The 20,731-nt window shown below is 46.2% G+C and overlaps 1 protein-coding gene across 4 annotated transcripts in view; it reads right to left on the bottom strand.

The window, feature by feature from the left end:
* Positions 1-19,686, bottom strand: part of LOC116941312 (ATP-dependent RNA helicase homolog DQX1-like) — a 30,441-nt gene extending 10,755 nt beyond the window's left edge. The window contains exons 1-8 of one of the 4 annotated variants that reach the window (XM_032952232.2): positions 19,575-19,686; positions 15,826-16,261; positions 14,262-14,455; positions 10,487-10,803; positions 8,159-8,307; positions 3,958-4,275; positions 3,239-3,329; positions 1,884-2,042 (exon numbers count right to left, since the gene is read on the bottom strand). In XM_032952232.2, coding sequence (XP_032808123.1) covers positions 1,884-2,042; positions 3,239-3,329; positions 3,958-4,275; positions 8,159-8,307; positions 10,487-10,803; positions 14,262-14,455; positions 15,826-16,212 — 1,615 coding nt within the window. In that variant the 5' untranslated portion in view covers positions 16,213-16,261; positions 19,575-19,686. Of the gene's footprint in view, positions 1-1,883; positions 2,043-3,238; positions 3,330-3,957; positions 4,276-8,158; positions 8,308-10,486; positions 10,804-14,261; positions 14,456-15,825; positions 16,262-19,266; positions 19,443-19,478 lie in introns of those variants that run through there. The other 3 variants (XM_076066327.1, XM_076066326.1, XM_076066325.1) reach the window with 3 other exon arrangements.
* Between the last annotated feature and the right edge of the window lie 1,045 nt (positions 19,687-20,731).

Raw genomic sequence — 20,731 nt, 5'->3', positions numbered from 1 at the left:
CCAGTTCAAATAATCGTCACTGTCATTGGTCGTGAGCGGAAATAGAATTTCGGTCGCTAGATTGCAGATGGTCTGCTATACTACTGCATTTTCATATTAGCACATACATACAATCTCTTTGTGAATAATCATAGACAGGTAAAACAGATATCTAAGAATATATAATTATGTAGAATATAGTAGTCCATTGGCCCAATGCAGACATATATTATCCAGCAGCATTTATATGAGCACGCAAACCCTGGATGTAATTACATCTGGATACAGGACTGCGTTCTGCAGATATACACTATTACCCATCAAGTTCCTCAACAACGCGCAGAGTTCGTGCGTCTCCATTTAAATCAGTGCTCTCCGTGCCTCACGTGGCGTCTATAGCAATCATCAGGTACGTGCAGCGTGCAACAACTTGATTTGTATTTGAACGGAGAAGACTGGTAAACATGGAAGGGTGGACCGTCGTGAACCACGAGGACTGGAGTTTCGGAAACCCTGGGATAAGTCACCCGAGTTGTATCCCCAGGCCACGGCTACAATCGGTGGTGAGTGATATCCGGACACCACTTCTGTGCACCCCCCGCCACCACCACTGACCGGGGCAGTGAAGTATGGTCAAGCAACCCCCACATGACATTTACTCTATTGGGAAGGGCCTATATGCAGCAGTCGGCCTGTAAACTATTGCTTATCAGTACAACACACTCGCAAAGAGCGTGAAATATTCTTCAAGCAGTAAATATCCGATTTGCTCTTCCATCTTTCGAAGGAAATCCCATTCATGCAATTTAAACTATTTTAAACATTTGCACGTGAGTGCAGGCAAGCAAAGGCAGCATCCAAAGTGTCACATTAGCCACAGCCACTGATCCAAGTGTCCGGATACACAACGCTTGATTTTAAAAAGTCCCCCTCCCCTTCGTGCACAATCTACAGTTGCACAAACTCATGCAGGCAGGCTTTGTCGACAATCCATTAAAAATAGGCCCCTATAAATACACCACAGAACAAACGTGGACATTTAAAAGCTTTCCATCGCACTCGTGCCGTACAGTGTAGTACTTTTTTTTATTTTTGACGTTAAACCCGGGAGAGAAAATGTAAACCATTCAATACCACACCCTCGCACAGTATAACCGGTTGCATTACTTCTCCAGTGCAAGCTTTCATCTCATATGGCTACAACTGCAATGCTTAACGCGGTTACTTGAAGCTTACGTGGACCCATTGGAGCTGGATGTTTATTGTCCTCTAAGGTAGATTAACAAAACAATATTGAACATTCAGGCTATATGATGACATTTTCACGATTTAGCACAATGCACGCAATTTTTTAAACGTGCTGTATTTACAATATACTTATTTCACATCGCAGAGTGTACATTTTGCCCACCTTTTGGAACAAAACAATGGCTGCAACTTGTCTTAGTGCGATTAGCCGGGGTGGTGGCGCACGCCTATAATCCAGCACTGTGGAGGTAGCGAGGGATGGTGGACGGGACTAATACTGATGAAACCCCCTTCCCCTGGGGGTCGAGGCGCTGTACTCTGGCTCGCCAGGAGAATGAAGTTCAGCAGAAATGTGGACTCCACCTGTTCCCTCTGTATGGCATAGAGTGTTTCCCCTTCGCAGCTTCTTTCTCAGGGTATTTCGGTTTCCTTCCACATTAATTGGCCGATACCACCTTGATATATAGAGGACCACAGAGCTGGGGCAATTGTTGGCACCGGCTCACTGCATGGATGCCACCCCGTTTGTCTGTGGTTCCTCACCCCTCTGAGTACTTCCATCTCTTCGAGAGTGAGCGAATCCTGCGTGGCGCACTACAAGCGGAAATTATTACGACTGTTTGGATGCTCGTTTGCAATGTTTTGCATTCTCTTACCTGGGCGATCAACAAAGTCGCACTGGCCCATGTCCGCTATGTCCAGCCTCTTCAGCAGCAAAACCAGTCGGGTGAGGTTAGACTCCAGGACGCGTGGCGGAGGAAGCTCGGGCATCTCCTTGAAGACCGACTCTGGATACAGGCGGAAGCACTTGCCTGCTGGCCCAGCACGGACAGCGCAACAGGACGTTTGCAAAAATTATTGTTAGCAATCACAGTGGCGAGATGTTAACTCCCTCGCCTGGTATGCGGGAGGTCAAGGGTTAGATCCTGACCCCTACGCCTGTATATTTGGAGTTTGCATGTCCTCTCCGTGGTCCAGCGGATGTTTCTCCGGGTCCTCCTGTCTTTCCCTTCACATTTAGAACCATGCGTTTACAGTATTTGGCTGCTATATACATTTCCACATGATAAGCCACGTGGTTGAGCTATCATTTGTGGTCAGGTCGCTTCTGAAAATTAGCTTCATAGCTCAGTGGACCTTACCTAGTAAAATAAACATTAAGTTTCAAATAATTATAGATTTTTCACTTATGACAGAAGATAATTTAGACATATAAATTATGTTAGGCGACAGGGTGGTGCAATGGCAGCATGTGTGCCTCACAGCAAGAGGAGTCTGGGTAAAATTCCTGACTCAAGCACCTTTTTGTGCAAAGATTGTATGTTCTTTCCTTGTTCTATAAAGTGCTGAGTGAGTGAGTTTTGTGAATGAGTACTTGAGGGTTAATGACAATAATTCTGGCATTGAACTACTACGTGGCTGACAAATATTAATAATTTTGAAGGCTACAAAAATCATTAAGTATTTTTATGCTTTTCTGGCTGCCTTGAGCCAATTTTCTTGCAACCTTGTCCATTGCCTCTGCTCGCCTAATCAAGTCACTTTGCGTTCCAGAAATTACATTCAACACTTTGTATATTGTAATTATTAAATGTGCAAATTCACCTCCTTTTTCGAAGCAAAGTTTATTTGTTTTTAACTAAATTATAAAAAAAAATCCCTTTAGATCTGTCAAATTGAAAACGCTTACAAATTATTCCGTGTACTCAAAATTACTTTCCTGCAACCCAGGTCGCCCTTGCGAAAGGAGGCAATATCGTTCCATGCATCTCAATGGGTTTCAATCACCCCCTTGTTAAAGCGAGTGGACACCTGACTTGAGCGACCACCATCGACGTGTTTGCGAGAGAGCAGAACGTGCGAGGCCATCGCCGCATGCAGGAGGGCCTGCCAGCAAGGGTCATCGCGGAAATTAAACGTCGCGCAAGGTTGGCGCGCGGCGTGTGTTGCCTTTGTGATAATCGAGCCGCCAAACGGGTCGACGAAGGAACCCGCCCCGCCGTGACTGTACCTCCCGCGGCTCGCTTCCTCCTCATCTCCGCTTGGCTTCTGCTGATAGGACGGACGACCTGCGAGTCGGCGCGGATCCTGGGGTTGTACACCTGCCGCAAAAAAACACAGACCCCTGATAAGACCGAGCAACACCGAGCGACACCGCACGTCTATTTGAGCGACGGGAAGGCATGCCAAGGCTTAGGTTGTTAAAATGCCATACTGCAAACAACTACCAGTACGGCAGTTTATTTGTTCTGGAAGTCTGACAAATGCTGATGAGACCTCAAAGGTCGAAACTGGTCCTGAAGTGTAGGGGGAAAGGTAATGTTACACGACTGTCTGTAACAAATTATACCGGCGTCACAATTCACAATTGTATTTAAATATAGGTGCATTTTTTTACAAATAGAACTGGTTCAACAGCTATTTTTGTAAAGAATCTAAAAAAACAACTTACATCCTTCATATTCTGATTAAGACAGACGCTATACTTAAAACAAAAATAAGACCAAAATTCCACCAAATCACAAACAATTATAATCAGGATGCTTATGTCAAACACAGTCCATTAATCACAGCACTCAACGCCCGTTATTGGCCGTGGAAGGGAAAAAGGTTACTTAAATTAGTCTAAAAACAGGGCAGAATACGATTTAGATAACTTTCGTTAATTCTCCTACTTCTTACTGTAAACAAAACGCGCATTGCTGTTGACGCTCTTTTGCATCATCTCACATTTTTGGTCTCCAATCCCGAGTCAATGACAAAGCGAACGCCTTCGAAGGAGAACGCCGACTCGGCAATGCCGCTGGACAGCACCACCCTGCGCCGCCGGCCCCGCACGCCCAGGAAGCCGCCGCCGCCGCTAGCGCCGCCGCCGCCGCCGCCGCCGCCCCCGCGCCCCTTCGCAGTCGCCGCGGCGCCTCCCGCGTCGTAGAGGGCGCCCGCGCCGCCCGGGTGTCCCGGCAGCAGCGGCACCAGCCGCAGTTCCCCCAGCGCCGGCGACAGCTGGCGGGCCTCGCGGCGCGCCTGCTCGTACGCCGTGCTCGCGTCCTGCCCGGCGGCACGAGCGACACAGGGCGGGGGGGGGGAGAGGCACGGACAGCAGGCTGAGAACTCGGCAGTGCGTTGTGGTCACGGTGCTCGGGACCGCTTGGGCATCCGTGCGCCGCCGGTGCTCAATCTGCTCGCTCGGCTGACCCGCCGTCCCCACTGGGCGTCTCTGAAAAAGAGCTTCGCGGCTCATCGGATTCCACCAGGATACATAACGATTCTGGTTGAAAGATTCGGATTCACTCGCACGCGGCGCTCGTGTCCCGAGTGGGTGGCTATAAGCATGGGGAGGGGGGCGGCACACGCGCACAGTGGGTGAGAACCAAGCACGGGGATGCATTGGGGGCTACGGAGGTCGACGCGGTTTGTTGTAGAGCATGGTGAATTGCTAAGGTGGTCGGATGCATTACACGTACAGGTATAGGCACCCTGCCATTTGGGCTGGAAAGTAGGTCAGAGTTCATATGATGCTCCCACTGGGATAAAGGTGAAAGTGCTTGGTGGTATGAAGAAATACTGTATATGCAAATGTATATGAAGGTCTGTCTAGGATTTGTAATGCGAATGTTATGGTCTGATGGGCTTCATGGCATTTATCTGAGAAATCAATGTACCGGAAAATAACTTGGAATACACTTTTGTAAATTTAAAATAGAATAACATTAAAATTGGCTGCCAAAAATGCTTTTTTTTACATTTCCAACCAGAAGCTGGCATAACAAAGACATAAAAATGCACAATTGGATGAATTCATTAAATAACAATGTTAATAATAACAATTCCCTTTATTTACCCAGGAAAGCCTCAACGAGTCTCAAGACTGTTTTCTGGATGGTCCTGCGTCGGGATGTTTGACAAATTCCATTAATGAGTGTTTAACATGCTGTATGATTCCGGAGAACCCAGAGAAAACCCACATATCGTTGGGCATAACATTCAAATCTCTGCACAAATTGATTCAACAATACCAAGAGATACGATTAAACAAATACAAAAATTGATGCAAAAAGTCCATATGAGGGATCATCTGTACAATGCAGCCTTGCTACCCTGCACAACACATTTTAAGGGATCAAAAGGTAAAGGCACAGCCATTGTAACTGTTTGCTCAGACTATTGCCGGTGGAAGGGCTTCCACAAGAGAGCTCCTCTAGAGGGCATGTGGCTTACTGTGTCACGCTGCGCAGATGTCTTGTAAGAGGTGGGAGTACCCACACTAACCCCACCACACACGACCTGTAGATAATGGCAGGCTAACTGTGGATAATGGGGGTTCGGGATGAGTGGAGTTAAGAAACTTGCACATTGATTCAACTGCCACCCTCGGGATATCGGTCAAAGCCGAAATCTATAGATTGCGACTCAAGTGTGCCAACCATTACACCACGACAGCATTGCTTTGTACAGACTGCTGTGCATTAACTCGGTACCAATTCAATTAATGGTGAACGCTAGAAAATATCGTGCTGTTGTTGAAAACAATGTGATACTGTGGAGCCCACTGGGACTCTGCAGGAGAAGTGAACTGGTATAAAAACATAATTCAGTATTCTGCATCGCTGCAGCAGAACAATGGAGGCATTTACATGCATGCCGTGAGGTTATGAATACAAACACGAATGGAATGAGGCTCGGAAACACAGAATGGTCTGCGAATTCAGCACATGCCACTTATAATATACAGTGGATGTGTAACAATACATGAAAGTGTTTCACATATTCAAATATGTAAATCTCTATTTTTTTTTATTTGTAATGAATGACCACCATTTAATTAAGTAAAAATGGGGAGGGGAAAAAAATAGACTATCCATAGCCATGTGCATGCACTTATGTATTCATTACATTTAAATGACAAATATGAAGAAGATAAATAGATTTAAATATTTGTTTCAGTGGCCACATTCGCACATTTTCGGACTTAGGATGAATGTTAAAAAAGGATTCTCATTTCGAAGATGGAATATAAATCTCGCATGAAATGCTAATCATTAAAAAAAATTTCATGACAAGCTCACCGGACACAAGTCGGTATGTTCAAGGTGGTAAAGTTGAGGACAAAACGACGTAAAAACTATTTCAAATTAGTTTAAAAATTAAATGCTGCATTCTTAAACATATAGCTCCATAAAACATAGCGAGCCATATAACATAGATATCCATTTACAACGCTACAGTGCAGGTTTTCACGGTGGCGCTGTACAGATCTCTGCTGTGTTTCGGGGTTGTGCCGTATGCTATTCGACAAGATCTCTGACGTTTGGCACCACGCTCAAGTTCATGAAGAAGCTCCCACCCAGCACGCGGAACAAAACGTCGGGCATCGGTGCAGAACGGCACGAGGGTAACAACCCGAAAACACACCTGAGATCCATTAAGAACACCTGCGTTTGTAGTGTTAAAAGGCTGCTGGCAAGCACTGAAACAACTATTGGCACAGTGACATCACCATTTTATGGCTTCGACTCTGTTGCACTTTGTCACTCAACCAAATCAAGCAACGCCGGATGGTTTTGTTTCAAACATTGCGCAAGACAGATGCAAGAGGTGCTCTGTTAGTTTCAACAGTACAAGGACTGAACGTTTTATCGCTTCGTACACAAAGCAACATTAGCCACGAATTGTACGAGCCTCAGCAAAAAATATAGAATCTTTCACCCAACAGGTCACGTGAATTTATACTTTCATTGGATAGAATTGTTTAAATGTGCACAATAAATCTAGCAAACAAACATTCTTTATTTAAGAACTGTTTGTGTTGTGTGGGATTAAATGTCTCAACACAGTGGAACATCCTTATAATGGTCCCGCTTGTTGAGTGTTTTTCCCCATACGAAATATTCCACCTTTTGTACTCCCCGTTAATGCAATTAGACGCAATGTTCCCGAATGAACATTTTCTTGGCCGGTTCCCCTGAACAATATTAAATCAAGGGGAACACGCGTGGAATAAGTAACAGGCTAACAGAGAAAATACCGAGAATTTTGGATTTGCGCTTTGGCTCTTCGTGCCACATGGACACTTCACAGAGAGGACACCAGACCATATCAAAGTGTTTGAGACGCAATGCTGGATGAGAATGGAAAGGAGGGGCTGACAGAGGAAAAAGACAAAGGGGACCTATGGATAATTGATATTAAAAAAAATACGTAATGAACACGACTGGAATGCAGATGAAATCGAATGGGACACATCGTGAGAGAGGGCAGTCTGCTAAAATATATAACAGATGGGTGGATGGAGGGAAAGAAGACAGTCGTCTGCAGAACACACACTATTTTTTGACAGCATGACTGAGGAGGCAGGCATGAAAATATGAAAGCTTAAATGAAGGAAAAGCTGGTTCGTCAAGCAAAAAGGCGGAATGACGGTGGAATTATTTATTAACTGACCTGGCCAACAGGCTCACCCCTGAATAATAACAATTAAATGTTGAGATATGTAAAACCAAACAATGGGTACAATACAATCTGGTGTTATTGGTCTGGAAGCATCAACCGGCCGATAAGTCAAAAATAACTTCTTTATATGTGGAGACATACGATGGAGTTCTGCTTAAGCGTTATCAACCGTAATGGCCCACAACAAGACACGAGTTTGTTTACAATAGTTTTTTTGTGCAGAACAGGGGCTCCACCGTATAGATGGAGTGCTCTTGCAAATAACATCTGGCAACCCAGCAGCATTCATTTAAGCAAGCATGACTGCAGATGAGAAGCAAAATGTTGAAACCAGTCCAGAGTTTGCGTGCTTAAACAAATACGTCTGGATAATATTTGGATGGAAAGCCGAACGGCAGATGATTAAAAAATATATATCACTTGTAAGTGGAGACACAAACCAGAGGTCTGTTCATATGTTATTACACTGGGGTTGAGTTACCTTGTCAGAGGGCAGGAACACCAACACGTCTCCCGGCTGAGCTGCACGATGGATTTCCAACACCAGCTTAACGGCTGCTCGCACCACGTCCCTCTGCTCCGTCTCTACGCCAGTGTACACCAACTGTCCCTGCTGACCCACCACTTCTCCTGCAAGCGCCAAATGCACATCCACGACTTTAGCCACGTGGATTTGCGTGTATGCATGTTGACCTTCTTTAGTAACGTACGTGGGCAAACGTGCGCATCGGAGGTGCGCGGGAAGGACAACAAACTCGGAATCCTAGCACGACCGTCCGGGTTGGGCCGTCTCGAGCGTTTCTGCTCTCGAGCGTTTCTCCGCGCAAGAGCGTGGGGCATCTCGGGCAGTTGAACATGCCGGCACGCTTGGACAAAATGCGGGTTTGGTTTGACCGTGCCTCGTTCGAGCCGTACGGGTGGTTGAAGCACCAAGGGGAAGTTAAAGATCCCCCTGATATCGTTCGCTACAGCAGGCCACTATATGCCGGTAGCCAGTGCCCAATTTTGCCGAATTCAAAAACTACCCGTGAATTACTCAATTGGGATCATACATAGCCATCACCGCTCCCTACTGGCAGACTAATGCCCCAGGTCACTCTTGCCAATGAGGCTATCCTCGTCTCTTTACAGTCCTCGTCCTCACCTGACTAAACAAAGTAAACTTGAACCCCCGCTAGGCGCTACTTTTTGGGGTGTTCACGTCAACACAAGAGATTTCACCGAGGGGCCACCGGACGTCGAGTCGACCTCCCGGTATGATCGGCAACGTGCCTACCATTGTTAATTTTCTTACGGCTGAACAAAAGTCAAGGTTGTGGGATACTCATTAAAGCACGAGTCATGTTAGGTTACATCATTTTTGTTAAACGGTTTGGTATCAAGACGGTCAGCGTGCCTAGGGCACTTGTCACTGGATCACAATGTTGCCCGTGTTATCTCCCATGCCGTGTGGCAATTCCGCCAGGCCTTGTGTTCAGTGAACACTAAAGACCCAGAGACATCATTGCAAGGTAATTTTTCAAAAGAAGATTATTTTCTGTTGCCAAGCATTTTTTTAAAAGAACACTAAAAAAGAGCATCCACTTGCGTATGTACGAAATCCTTAATTACATTACTCTACTTAAAACGTATGCTAAATAGAGTAAAACATTCAAGAGATCAATGAGATCCCATTATTTCAGAAAATGATACAAGTGCAGCGATTATTGTGCAAGGAAGGGCTGTGTACAATCATCGAAGAGACGCAAGGTAAGTATCCAAGCCAGGTGTTCTATTTAATGCAGGCAGCTTGGATTACAGACAAGACCAGAAAGCTCATTAAGCTTGGTCGACAATCCCACTGATAATCACGTTAAAAGTTACCGCTATGAACCGCACTCAACAGGGGAAAGTGAGATTTGAAGCTCTAATAGTCCCACTGCTTCCCTGCTCAAATGAGCACTGAGGTAATGCTCATCTCGAGGACACAACCCTGGGCCAGGAGCAACCAGTGTCGACTTCCCCACAAAGTTGTACTAATTTTATCTACCCCAGAGAGAAGATTTTGTTTTCCTCGCAGTTACACAACATTTAATTTTTGTATTCACTGTTAATGAACACAGGCCTAGAGGCCCGAATTGCCAAGTGGCAAAAAACAAACAGCACGAATTAAAAGTTTTCATCGACAAGAGTTTAATATGTTCCTTGAAATGAGCAAGGTGATAACAACTTTGGTAGACATAGGATGGGAGGGAATTCCAAAGTTGAGTGATGGAAAAATCAGAAACAAGTGTTTTTAACTGCAGTTGAACAGAGTATGGATGATATGAAACGGTGAGTCTGGTAGACTGAGTCCACAACATGAGTGGAGAAAACACTGAGAGAAGTTCACGGGAACAGCAACCATGGTGGTATCGACAAAAGATTGCTAGGGAAGACACTGACCACCTGTGAGTGACTGCAGTAAAGCAGTGAGGGCTGGATCATCAACATACACAGTGAGGTTGGAAATGGATGAGCTATCACAGACATACATAATTATTCCTTCGTGGAGCATTTGAAAAGCACTCATAAACACATTACAGTTATATGTTGAGTTTGGTAATCCATTCGTTGGCATCGGGAATTGCTCGATGTATCATAGCGATCAAACCTATGTAAGCACATCATGGGGCAGCGTTCAGTTATGTGATGATCAGATCACGCTTCACCACATACCCAACAGGGAGACCCTTTCATTGTCCCGCTTATGAAGTGAAATATCCGCAATGCTGTATGGCAGCAACTGCACCGAAACGCCCGCATGAATCCACGGCGAGAAAACCTTTACCTGCAGAACAGGCGTGGTCATCGCCGCCGCCGCCGCTCCTGTCGGCGGAGGAGCAGGAGGTAGAGGACGGCACCGGCGGGTCGAGCCGTATCCACGGCACGTCCCCGTAGTAGCGGTGCAGGGCCTCGGCGGCGCACGGCGTGGCCACGAGCACCACCCGCAGGCCCGGTCGCTGGCGGCCGACGTCCCGCAGCAGGCCCATGAGCACGTCGGTGGACAGAGATCGCTCCTGTACCTCGTCCAGCACGATGGCGCCGTAGCGATCCAGCTGGGGGTCCGACGTGAGCTCCCGCAGCAGCATCTCGTCCGTCGTGAACCTGAGGGTGCAGGCGGGGCCCCCTTTGTTATTGCAAAAGATAACAGGTGCAAGCCTACAATTGCTTGTTCAGATCACTGCTGGTGAAAGGCCTTCCACTATGCATACATGCTGAACTTCTTTCACACCGTACATAGCCAACCATGCTAATCGTAGGTATGGGGAAGGACAACAAACTAAACACAAAAAGCAGTTCTAAAGAAATCAGTTTTTAATCTAGATTTAGAAGTACATAGCTCGAGTAGCTAACCCAATATCGGAAGGAAGAGCATTCCATTATTACAACTTACTTCTCTACGGGACATCTGACAAAAAACATTATCAAGCTAGTGTGAGGGGGGCTTCTAGAGTGCTCCTCTAGAGAGGGTATCTTTTCACGCTGGCCAGATGTCTTTTAAAACGTGTGAGTTCCCACATTTTACCCCACCACACGCAAGCTGCCGATTAACTAACTGTGGCTAAACTCATTTATACTGCTGGGTAGACAGCCGAGAAAATTTGCTCCATTGTTTCAACTTCCGTGCCAGGAGATTAAGTGGAACCGGTGAACTCTGCATTGCAAGTCCAGTGTGCTGCTAGGTTAAGTAGAAGCTTTGAAATAAAATGCTTTCTCTAAAATTTCTCTAAATATTATTATAGAGGGGTATCTATAAATGCATCAACCTGTATATTTTTTTACATGAAACTAAAATTTCCTATTTTGCATGACAATGGAAGTGTGTAGTTATGTTCGAAATGCAATGCTGGAATAACCCAATGTTAATGGAGCAATCCACGTGGCCAGTTTGCACAATATAAGGTTTCAAGTCCGCAGTCAGCAGATACCTCCATCATAAAATTACCCAGGCATGGCGTGTAGAGGTTAAAGACCCCCGTGGCATCACAAATAAAATGGCAATTATTTACCCAGGAAAGTATCACTGAGTACCAAGGCTCTTTTTTTTAGGAGGTTCCTGCTACATTGGGATGTTTAGCCAATTTCACTTGGCTTCATATAAGGAAACCGTACCTTTCACAGTACACATTGTATTTTCATCGCGTCGTACACACACAGATCCAACTCATCGTCATCAGTCATGATTTAACTATTTCCCAATGAAGGCCTCCCCAGTGCATCACATCCCTCACAGTCTTGAGATACCAGAATCCATCTTGCTCCTTCACCCGAGACAATCTCATTGTTTTATCAGCAAAATCATTGAGGTCTTCATCTCGGTCGTGTTTTCTCCTTTGGCTTGTCCACACCAGCCATCATTGGGACTAGCGATGTGTTCTACCCAAGCCCTGAGGCCTCTAATGTGCCTTTGTATTCTGAACCATGTGCTCATCGGCAAGTGTTTGCCTTTCATATTTCACCATCAAATCAGAAGCATTTAAACGTCACAATGATTGAGAGTTTTTCTTTCATTCGAATGGCTTATTCAGACATAAAAGAGCATTCTAAAATCCCTGCATGCGGATACAGTTTGACATTCATCCGACAGCAAAAGTCCGCCCACTGCCTCCAATCAGCACGGCTGTTCTTTGGACCTTTCAATCACGTGCCTCGCTGCCACAACATATGTTAACATTGTCGGCTAGTCTCACAGCGTGTGGCACTGGGGGTTTTATTGATGAGGAAATATGTGCTATGATATCTATTGTACACAGGGTGAACAAAAAAAATATATCATCCACAGAATCCCAAACTGAGGGCATTATCTCTCTTGCTGTGCAATCCATGGGCGTTTCTGAGCCATGCCAATCCTGTTTGAGAACAGCCCAGCCCAATTTCCTGTCCCAACAAGCTAACGCAAAAGCTAGTCCCCTCCCCTCTGTTGCTCCACATCTCCTCACCCTCTCCCATCAAGAAGGAAGTGATCGAACATTTAACAAGATTTATAACGCATGTTTGGGGTTAGCTTACACTCACCCAAAACAATAACAACGAGCTAATTATATATTTTATTTATACGGAAAAATTACAATAAGCTTGCCTAAGCGAGCGACGCTATTGGCTGCAGGTGTCTCTTTAGCGATGACCCTGCGTCAGGAACGACCGCATTCGAAGACTGCTGAAAATAGGTAGCCCCCTTCGGCACTCGGCCCAGAATCACCCAAGCCACGTGAGCCGCGTAAGCCTCACAGGCTGCCTTGCGAATCCGGTCTATTTAATGGGTCACGTGACCACAGCGAATGTGAACACTGCGTTGAGCCCCTTGCTGTGTAACTGATTTGAGTAAAAACAACATCGCACCCTTAAAACACAGAGAATTTAATCTGCAATAAACACAAACTCGCAGGAGAGTATGTTTAGAGTATGTGAGTCTTCATATCTGCTTCGTTGTTAGCCTGGGTAGATCTTGTAGCATGTGCGAGTCCGTATGCGACGTTCAAATCCAATTACGTTTTCAGCACCTGCATGAATTTGGTTTTATTTTATGTGCATGCCCTAGCACCTTTTCTTATAAGTGCTGATTTTCCCAGAGGGAGTCCGCCCTCTCACTGCGAAGAACATCCTCCGTTCTACGCAAAGGCACCGATATAATTAGACCACCCAGTAATTCAATTAAAATATTCGGACCCCAGTTTATTGCTACAATGCCCAACATTACAAGGTGTTCAATTTGGATCTATATATAAACTGCAATCAGTGAAACATTTTAACATCCCGTACGTATCCCCTTGTGACAACATTACCACAAAGAATACAGATCAAAGAGCATATGCTCTTTGATCTGTATTAGTTTCTCAGAAAAAAATGATATCTAAATTAAACTCAATTGCAGGCTGCTCAATTGCATGGCAAACCATGCAGAGTATGTACTTTGAAAGTCAAACATTAAGTCCTAATTCAGTGGCTTCTGAGTAATTTCTACTACCACTTAATTGATACATATTGAGCAACACACTCAGGATATACATTAAATAAATTACGGGTTCATAAAATAATGTGTCGTAATGCTGCTATTTATAGTTTACTGTCATCACTCCACCTCTTTGGGAGATGTCCACTCGGGAGGGTACGTGCCTGAGAGGATGCCTACCCAGTGAATCGAGTAATGAAATCAGCTCGTGTGCAGGTGCGAGGTGGATGATCACGTCAAAGAACCGTGACAGATTGTGACAGCTTGACGAGGCCTTCGTTGACCAGTGGATCGTTCTTCTACCGATCTGCTGTATCGGTTGCCCACATTTCACATGCATGCATTGCATGTGAAGTCACCCAGTACTGGCGGACAGCATTTAACCAGTATTATAGCAAAGGCCCAAAATCGCAGAGAGTGGCGTATGTATGTTTAACTTCTTTCGCATCGTACGTAGCCAACCATGCTAATCGGAGGTGCGTAGCGTCATCGTCGATATCACGCACACTCGGTAAAGAGCAGGATGACAAACAGCGAGAGAGAAGACGAGAGGGCGGTCTCAACTCTTGTACTCGACCCCCCTGCCCCCCCAACCCCGAGGTGGCGAGCTCACCTCAGGATCGTGTCCGTCGTGCAGCAGTCCTCGAAAGGCACCGAGTAGCCAACCTCGTGGCCGACGTTAAGGTCCATCTCGTCGGCGACGCGCACCGCCAAGCTGGTGGCGGCCATGGCGTGTGGTTGCGCGCACACCACCGTGCCATGCTCGCATTCCCGCGACAGTGCAAACTCCGCGCACCACTGCGGGATCTGCACGCCGCAAGCACGCACGGGGGTGGGGAAGACACACTTGGTTGATTCACAAGTGCGTGGCGGTTTGGCCTCCAATATCCGGCGAGTTCCGAAACAAACTATAGAGCGGACACCGAGAGAAGGTAATGGGAAGCAGGGTAGGAGTGCGAAGGAGATGGCAGAATGAAATCAAAGGGTTCGGAGGCCACGAGTGGATAGATGCCACTCAGGAAAGGAACTGAAGAAGATGGGGGAGGAGGCCTTTGCCCAGCATATTGAGGGAGGGGGGGGGGAGGGCTCAGTGATGGTGCAGTGGTTAGCCCACTGTGGAATTAATTTGGAGACCTGAGTTCAATTCCCAGCCATGGCTAGCATTAGTGGCGAGTTATATCTGTACCGAACAGAGACGATCCACTTCACCACCCTAAACTGATAGGTGTAGTGCTGTTTTATCCAACAACACCCAAGACTGACACGGTGTCGAAAGGCCTTCGTCTAGCAGTGGATTGACAGGGGGGTGTGCGTTATTGTTTTTTTGCGTTATATGTAATGGATTGACATAAACCTTGCAGCCACGAGAGGCCTCTGACATTCACCACCATGTCAAAAAAAAATTGACTCTCGAATCAATGTAATCGTTACCCTTAATCGAATCACACGGGGCTAAATCGTTACAATCCAAGTGGCATGTTGCCCTCGGCCTCCAAAAACCTTTTGACGATCCTGAGGGCATATGCAATACAGTACAAAGCCGCATATCCACTCGTGACATATCCACCCTGACAAATTAACCACCCACACCCAGTGCAGTATTTGTGCATACTGTAAATATCATTCTCAGTAGATGTTCACAAATCTGACCTCTTCAAATACAGTCATGAATTCTTAATGTCGCATACATGCGGTTACTTCTAAACTACAGTAAAATATTTCCTATGTTAAAATCAGTTGGAACTTTAACTTTGCCAAGTAACCGATTAGTACAGTTGGCTACGTACGATGCGAAAGAAGTTCAACATACATACATTTGTTCGTGGTGTGTCATTTTTTACAGATTGATTTCCTGCTCAAATGAGCAGAGGCACTGTTGTAAATTCTACATTCCAATGGCGGGGGGCGAGTCTATCCATAGGACAACAACTGTTGCCTTCTCCACGAACTGGTACCTATTTTATCCACCCCAGAGGAATGATGGGCCGAGTCAACCCCCGGCGAGAATTTCAACCGGCAACCTTCCGAAATGCGAGCTGCTTGTTCTTCCGCCGAGCCCACCACAGATGTTCACGTATCCGACCTCATCACATATAGGCCCTCACCAAAGTTCCCCGGCGAGACAGACACGCGACATTACACTGTCAACGAAATGAATCTCAGTAAAAGCACGTCACCTGTGTGCTCTTGCCGACGCCGGGCTCCCCGGACACGAGTATGACGGGGTAGCTCGCGATGCGCTCTCGGAACATCTCGCGGGCGCCCCACACGGGCAGCGCTCGCCTCGCCTTCAGCAGCGCGTAGTAGCGCGACGAGAAGGGCAGCCCATCAAATGGGTTGCTCTCCATCGCGGTCGCGGAGCCGCAGCCCAGGTCCTCATGGTCTCCGTTGTCGATCTCCAGGTCGAGGTCCTCGTCGGCGTCGATGGCGCCTTCCGCGCCATCGTGGTGGCCGCCTCCGTTGACGTGGACCGCGGCAGTGCCGGCGGGAAGATCGTGGTCATCGTCGGCGTTGTTGTCCGCCGCGGGTTTATCTTGCGCGAGATGTTGATCGCATTCTGCCATTGCGCCTGAGTGCTGTTGTTATATCTTGGCAGAGGCGCCCATACCACACCTGAAAAATTTAATTTTAGATGTACCAAACAACAACAACATATTCTTGATAACGTATTGGTAGTGGTACACAAGCACAAATAAAATACGAATTAAAAATATTCCTCAATAATGCTACCCTAAAAAGTAAAATAATATATAACAGGCAGCATTTTGTGCAATGGCATTGTTTGCTTGCGGGGAGAATGGCCATATTTTATGAATTGTTGTGTTCAGTTTTTATATTTCATAGTTTTATTACACCACGAAGTGACCTTCAATGAGCCCTACCCTCGTCTGATTTCAGAAAAAAGCAGGGTTGTGTGTGGTTAGTATGCGCATGGCAGATTGCCTGTGGTTACTAGATGCTGATGGTTTGGGTTAAGAGGTGGCCAGGAGAAAGCAGTAGAGCATCTGATTATTTATTCTATCCGTGTGGAGCTTTGAATTATGTCCCCTCTTATGGTGAGATCTCTCCAGGCACTCAGATTTTCTCCCACATGCCACTGACGAATGAAACGATAAACATCAAAATGCTGGACACTGCCGAACACGAGTTTTGAGACTGCTTAAGTTTTTTTTCTGGTTAATTAAACGCCGTGATTATTGGTTGTTATCGTGTTAATGATTAAAATGCATTCAAAACTTCCAAAGGGCTTTGCACCACGTTCGTTTGTCACGAAATCTGCCGACACTTGACAAAAGGACATCTTCACTGTACCACAGACACGTGGTTTGTAAACAGTAAAATCACGACGGCTGTATTCCTGCTGGAGTGGCTTTTTAACAACCGATCATGGCTACAGCAAAAAAACACGTGAAGCGTACCATTCGTGTTATTTTCAGTGCCGTTACAAATGTGTAACTGCAGATCTTTCGGTACAATGTGCCTGCCAACGAAATACTCACACATGAGCGGCGGACAGTGGTGTCCCAAAATTATAGTTTAAAGCAGCATGCCGCCGATGCCATTCTATACAAAAACACAATTGCCAAAAGACCCTTCAAATACCAGCCGACCAAAGACACGGTTGCATAACTTGACCAATGTTTGTGATACACCCGATAATGTGGGTCAGTGTTCTCACTGTAAACAGCTACACAGACAAAAAAGCAGGAACACATTTATATAAATATTTTAAATTACCCAGGTAAATGAGACTAGGAACGTTTTAAAGAAAAGATAATGCAGCTATGGGTGCATACTGCCCGTTATAACATGTGTATCAGAAACAGTCACTGGGAAATAACATTGAACAAGAGCCTACAAAGTGTGCGAAGACGCATCCAGCGGTGCATGTTATAATTACACTGAGACAGAACACGAATGCAAATTGGATAGAACATAATGACTGTTAATAAAAGCAAAGGGCCATCACATACGGGATGGCCAATGACCAAGAATTATGATGGAGTGCCAACAGCAAAGGAGCGAAAAGCGCCCGCAGACGGAGTGATGAAATTAGCTCAGCCACAGGGACTATCCCTCTGTCACAAGACAGAGGGATTGTGATGATAAGGGGGCAGGCATTCATCCAGCAGTGGAAAAGATCACGGCTGAGGCCGATGACTATTAAGCCCGGTATTGTAGTAGGCCAGTGCACGTTAACGTTCAAATCTAAAACGCAAATAATTGAATGAATGGGCATCTGTGGCCACTTAAGCAACAGGTGTTCTTGTCAGGGTTTTTAAAAAACAAACAAGTCATCGCCTGCCCATCAAGAATCCACCAAAGACCAGGGCGTCCACCCATTTCAAACAAAGCCTCATTTACACAAGAAAACAGCACAGGGCCTGCGAGGTCACATGGCCACGACAGCAGTGGACAAATCCACAGCAGTGGGCAGCTAAAAGCCCCCTTTCTCTCTACATTAACGACCCAACATCAGTCGCACGGGTTCTCACATCCACAATAAAGCAATAAGCCACGCAGTCCTCTGTCCTGTCCTTTGGTCATACCACTACTGGATGACTGGATGAGGACCTCTAAGCAGGTCGCCCTCTGCCTTAACAAATCCACACTGACCATCGACGGTCAAGTGTGTACGGTCAAATAGCAACCACATCGGCCACGACATCACTTAATATAGTGACATCACCTTTATATACTGCAGGTTGTACTGTACCGTATAGTGTACAAAGCCATCTTATGTTTGTCAATTACATTCAGTGTGCGCAATGCATATCAATAGAATTTGTTTCTGATCCACTGAATAATCACAGAACTGTATACCAACCATGTCCTTCATCATATACTGTACAATGTAAAATGACATTTGATATATTGACATCCGCATATACACCTGGAACAATCATTGTGTGTTATCATACCGGTGCTGTTAACGCACCAAAAAAAAAAGACTGATCCCTTGAACAGCCTTAAAGGGGGTAAGCGCTGTTAGCGAGCACCCTATGAAGACCCGAACGGTACAGTACATGAGGGGGTGGGCCAGCACCAGCACCCGACCGCCTTTGTCTCCCCGGTAGCGATGCTAACACACAGCACCAGGTAATTAATTTAAGGCCGAGTCGGCCTAGGGGAGCCCCAGGACGGGTGGAGATAACCGTCAGCGGTGGTGGCCGTGAGCGGGAATCGAACTCGGGTCGCCGGGTTCGTAGCGCAGCGTGGCGCTAACCGCTCCCACCACACCACTCAACACCACACACCACCCAACACCATACACTACACACCACCCAACACCACACACCACCCAACACCACACACCACCCAACACCACACACCACCCAACACCACACACCACCCAACACCACAAACCACCCAACACCACACACCACCCAACACCACACACCACCCAACACCACACACCACCCAACACCACACACCACCCAACACCACCACACACCACCATACACACACACACGGGCGCGTCTCTACATCCCTCTCGGATAAATCACGCATTATAAATGTTACGCCCTTGCCAAACATCGTTTGAACAACAACAGCACGCACCACCCCGAACCACCACAACAACAACAACCACCACCGCCGCCACCACCCCCGTTTACCACTCCCGCAGCCCAGGTAAATCTCACGACAGCAACGAGGCGAGAGAATAAGGCGAACGAAAGAGACCCGGACACAAGGAGTAAGGAGTAGGAATGAGAGCGACCATTAGGACAGGTGCTCGCTCACATTAAACACCGAGCAACAGCTGTCATTACAAAGTCGTGACGTAACCGCCGCAGTGATACACTCCTCCCCGACACATCCCACTTACAATTGTTATCACGTACAACGATTATTACACATTGTGTTATGTTATATTTGTGTATAGCGCGCGCGCGTGTGTGTGGTGTACACATTGCGTCGTTACCATAGCCCGTTGGCCCTGACGCACACGTGGGCAATGTAACGTGGCCAGCCCACCGCGCACGTCTCTGCGGGTCTCCGTGCTGGGGGAGGCTCCGCCCACTTACATATGTGGCCACGCCCCCTCCAGCGTAAGCCACGCCCATCCCGTGGCGAACCGCCGCTCATTAATTAACATATCTTTTTTACCAGGCCCATGAATTAATTATGCTAATGTTGACGGACTTTATACTGCACTGTACCGTGCGTTCGTCAATAACATTGTTGTGGCCTTAAGAGTAAAAAAATATATAAAACTACAAATGTAATTGACAGGTTAATAAAACATTAATGTCATGAAAATAGACTAAAATTGTAAGATTGTATTGCATTTATTTAATCAAAAATATCTCTACACAGTATCAATCACATTTGGTGTATATTCATGAAAAATAAATTGCATGAAAATCCACGTTACACACAGCGTAGAGTGCCAGGTGTTAGGCACAGATCACCAAAACTATATGTATATAAATAGGCGACGTTTCAGGCTATGGGCCTTGCTCCATAGCACGTAAAGAGATGCGAGCCAGATAGAGAATTGGAGGCTGCACTTGGCACCGTGGAATCTCAATGGGCTTTAGGCGAAAAATAAACTTTGGATTCTGATCTAAAAATAATTAAACGTACATTCAAAAATGTTTCCTTATCAAGTTGTTCTGAAAACTGTATTAGCGAATGTTGCTTTCATTTACTTCACGACAACATATCCACCCACAGTGTAATGGGCCTGTAACGTTTACAGGATGGTATGATTTTACTTTCAGAACAGATGAGTTTATTTCGTAACTTTGATGACTAAAAGTTTGTCTGTAAAGCAATTCGGCAAACTTTGCATATCAATTTTAGAACTATATTCTTGGTTCTTTCGGTAAAGTCACGTAGAAGGGGAAACAATAACGTAATAAAAATATAAAACAATATTATTGTATTGTTTCTCTTCTAAGTGACACAAGCAATCATCATCAGGTGTGAAACCAAGAATATATAACCCCGCCTTCTTTCCACCGAGCCCCGCCTACTTTACAAACAAGCTCCGCCCATTACACTCAAGGCCCCCGCCCCCTCTCACCCACCGCCCCCTCTCACCCCCCCTACCCCCTGACCCCCCGACTCCCCACC

The sequence above is a fragment of the Petromyzon marinus genome, chromosome 11 (assembly GCF_048934315.1).
Source record: "Petromyzon marinus isolate PM22_M1 ecotype Great Lakes invasive population chromosome 11, UKy_Petmar_22M1.pri1.0, whole genome shotgun sequence".
In the NCBI taxonomy this organism is placed as follows: Eukaryota; Metazoa; Chordata; class Hyperoartia; order Petromyzontiformes; family Petromyzontidae; genus Petromyzon; species Petromyzon marinus.
This window is presented reverse-complemented; position numbering and strand designations above follow the sequence as displayed.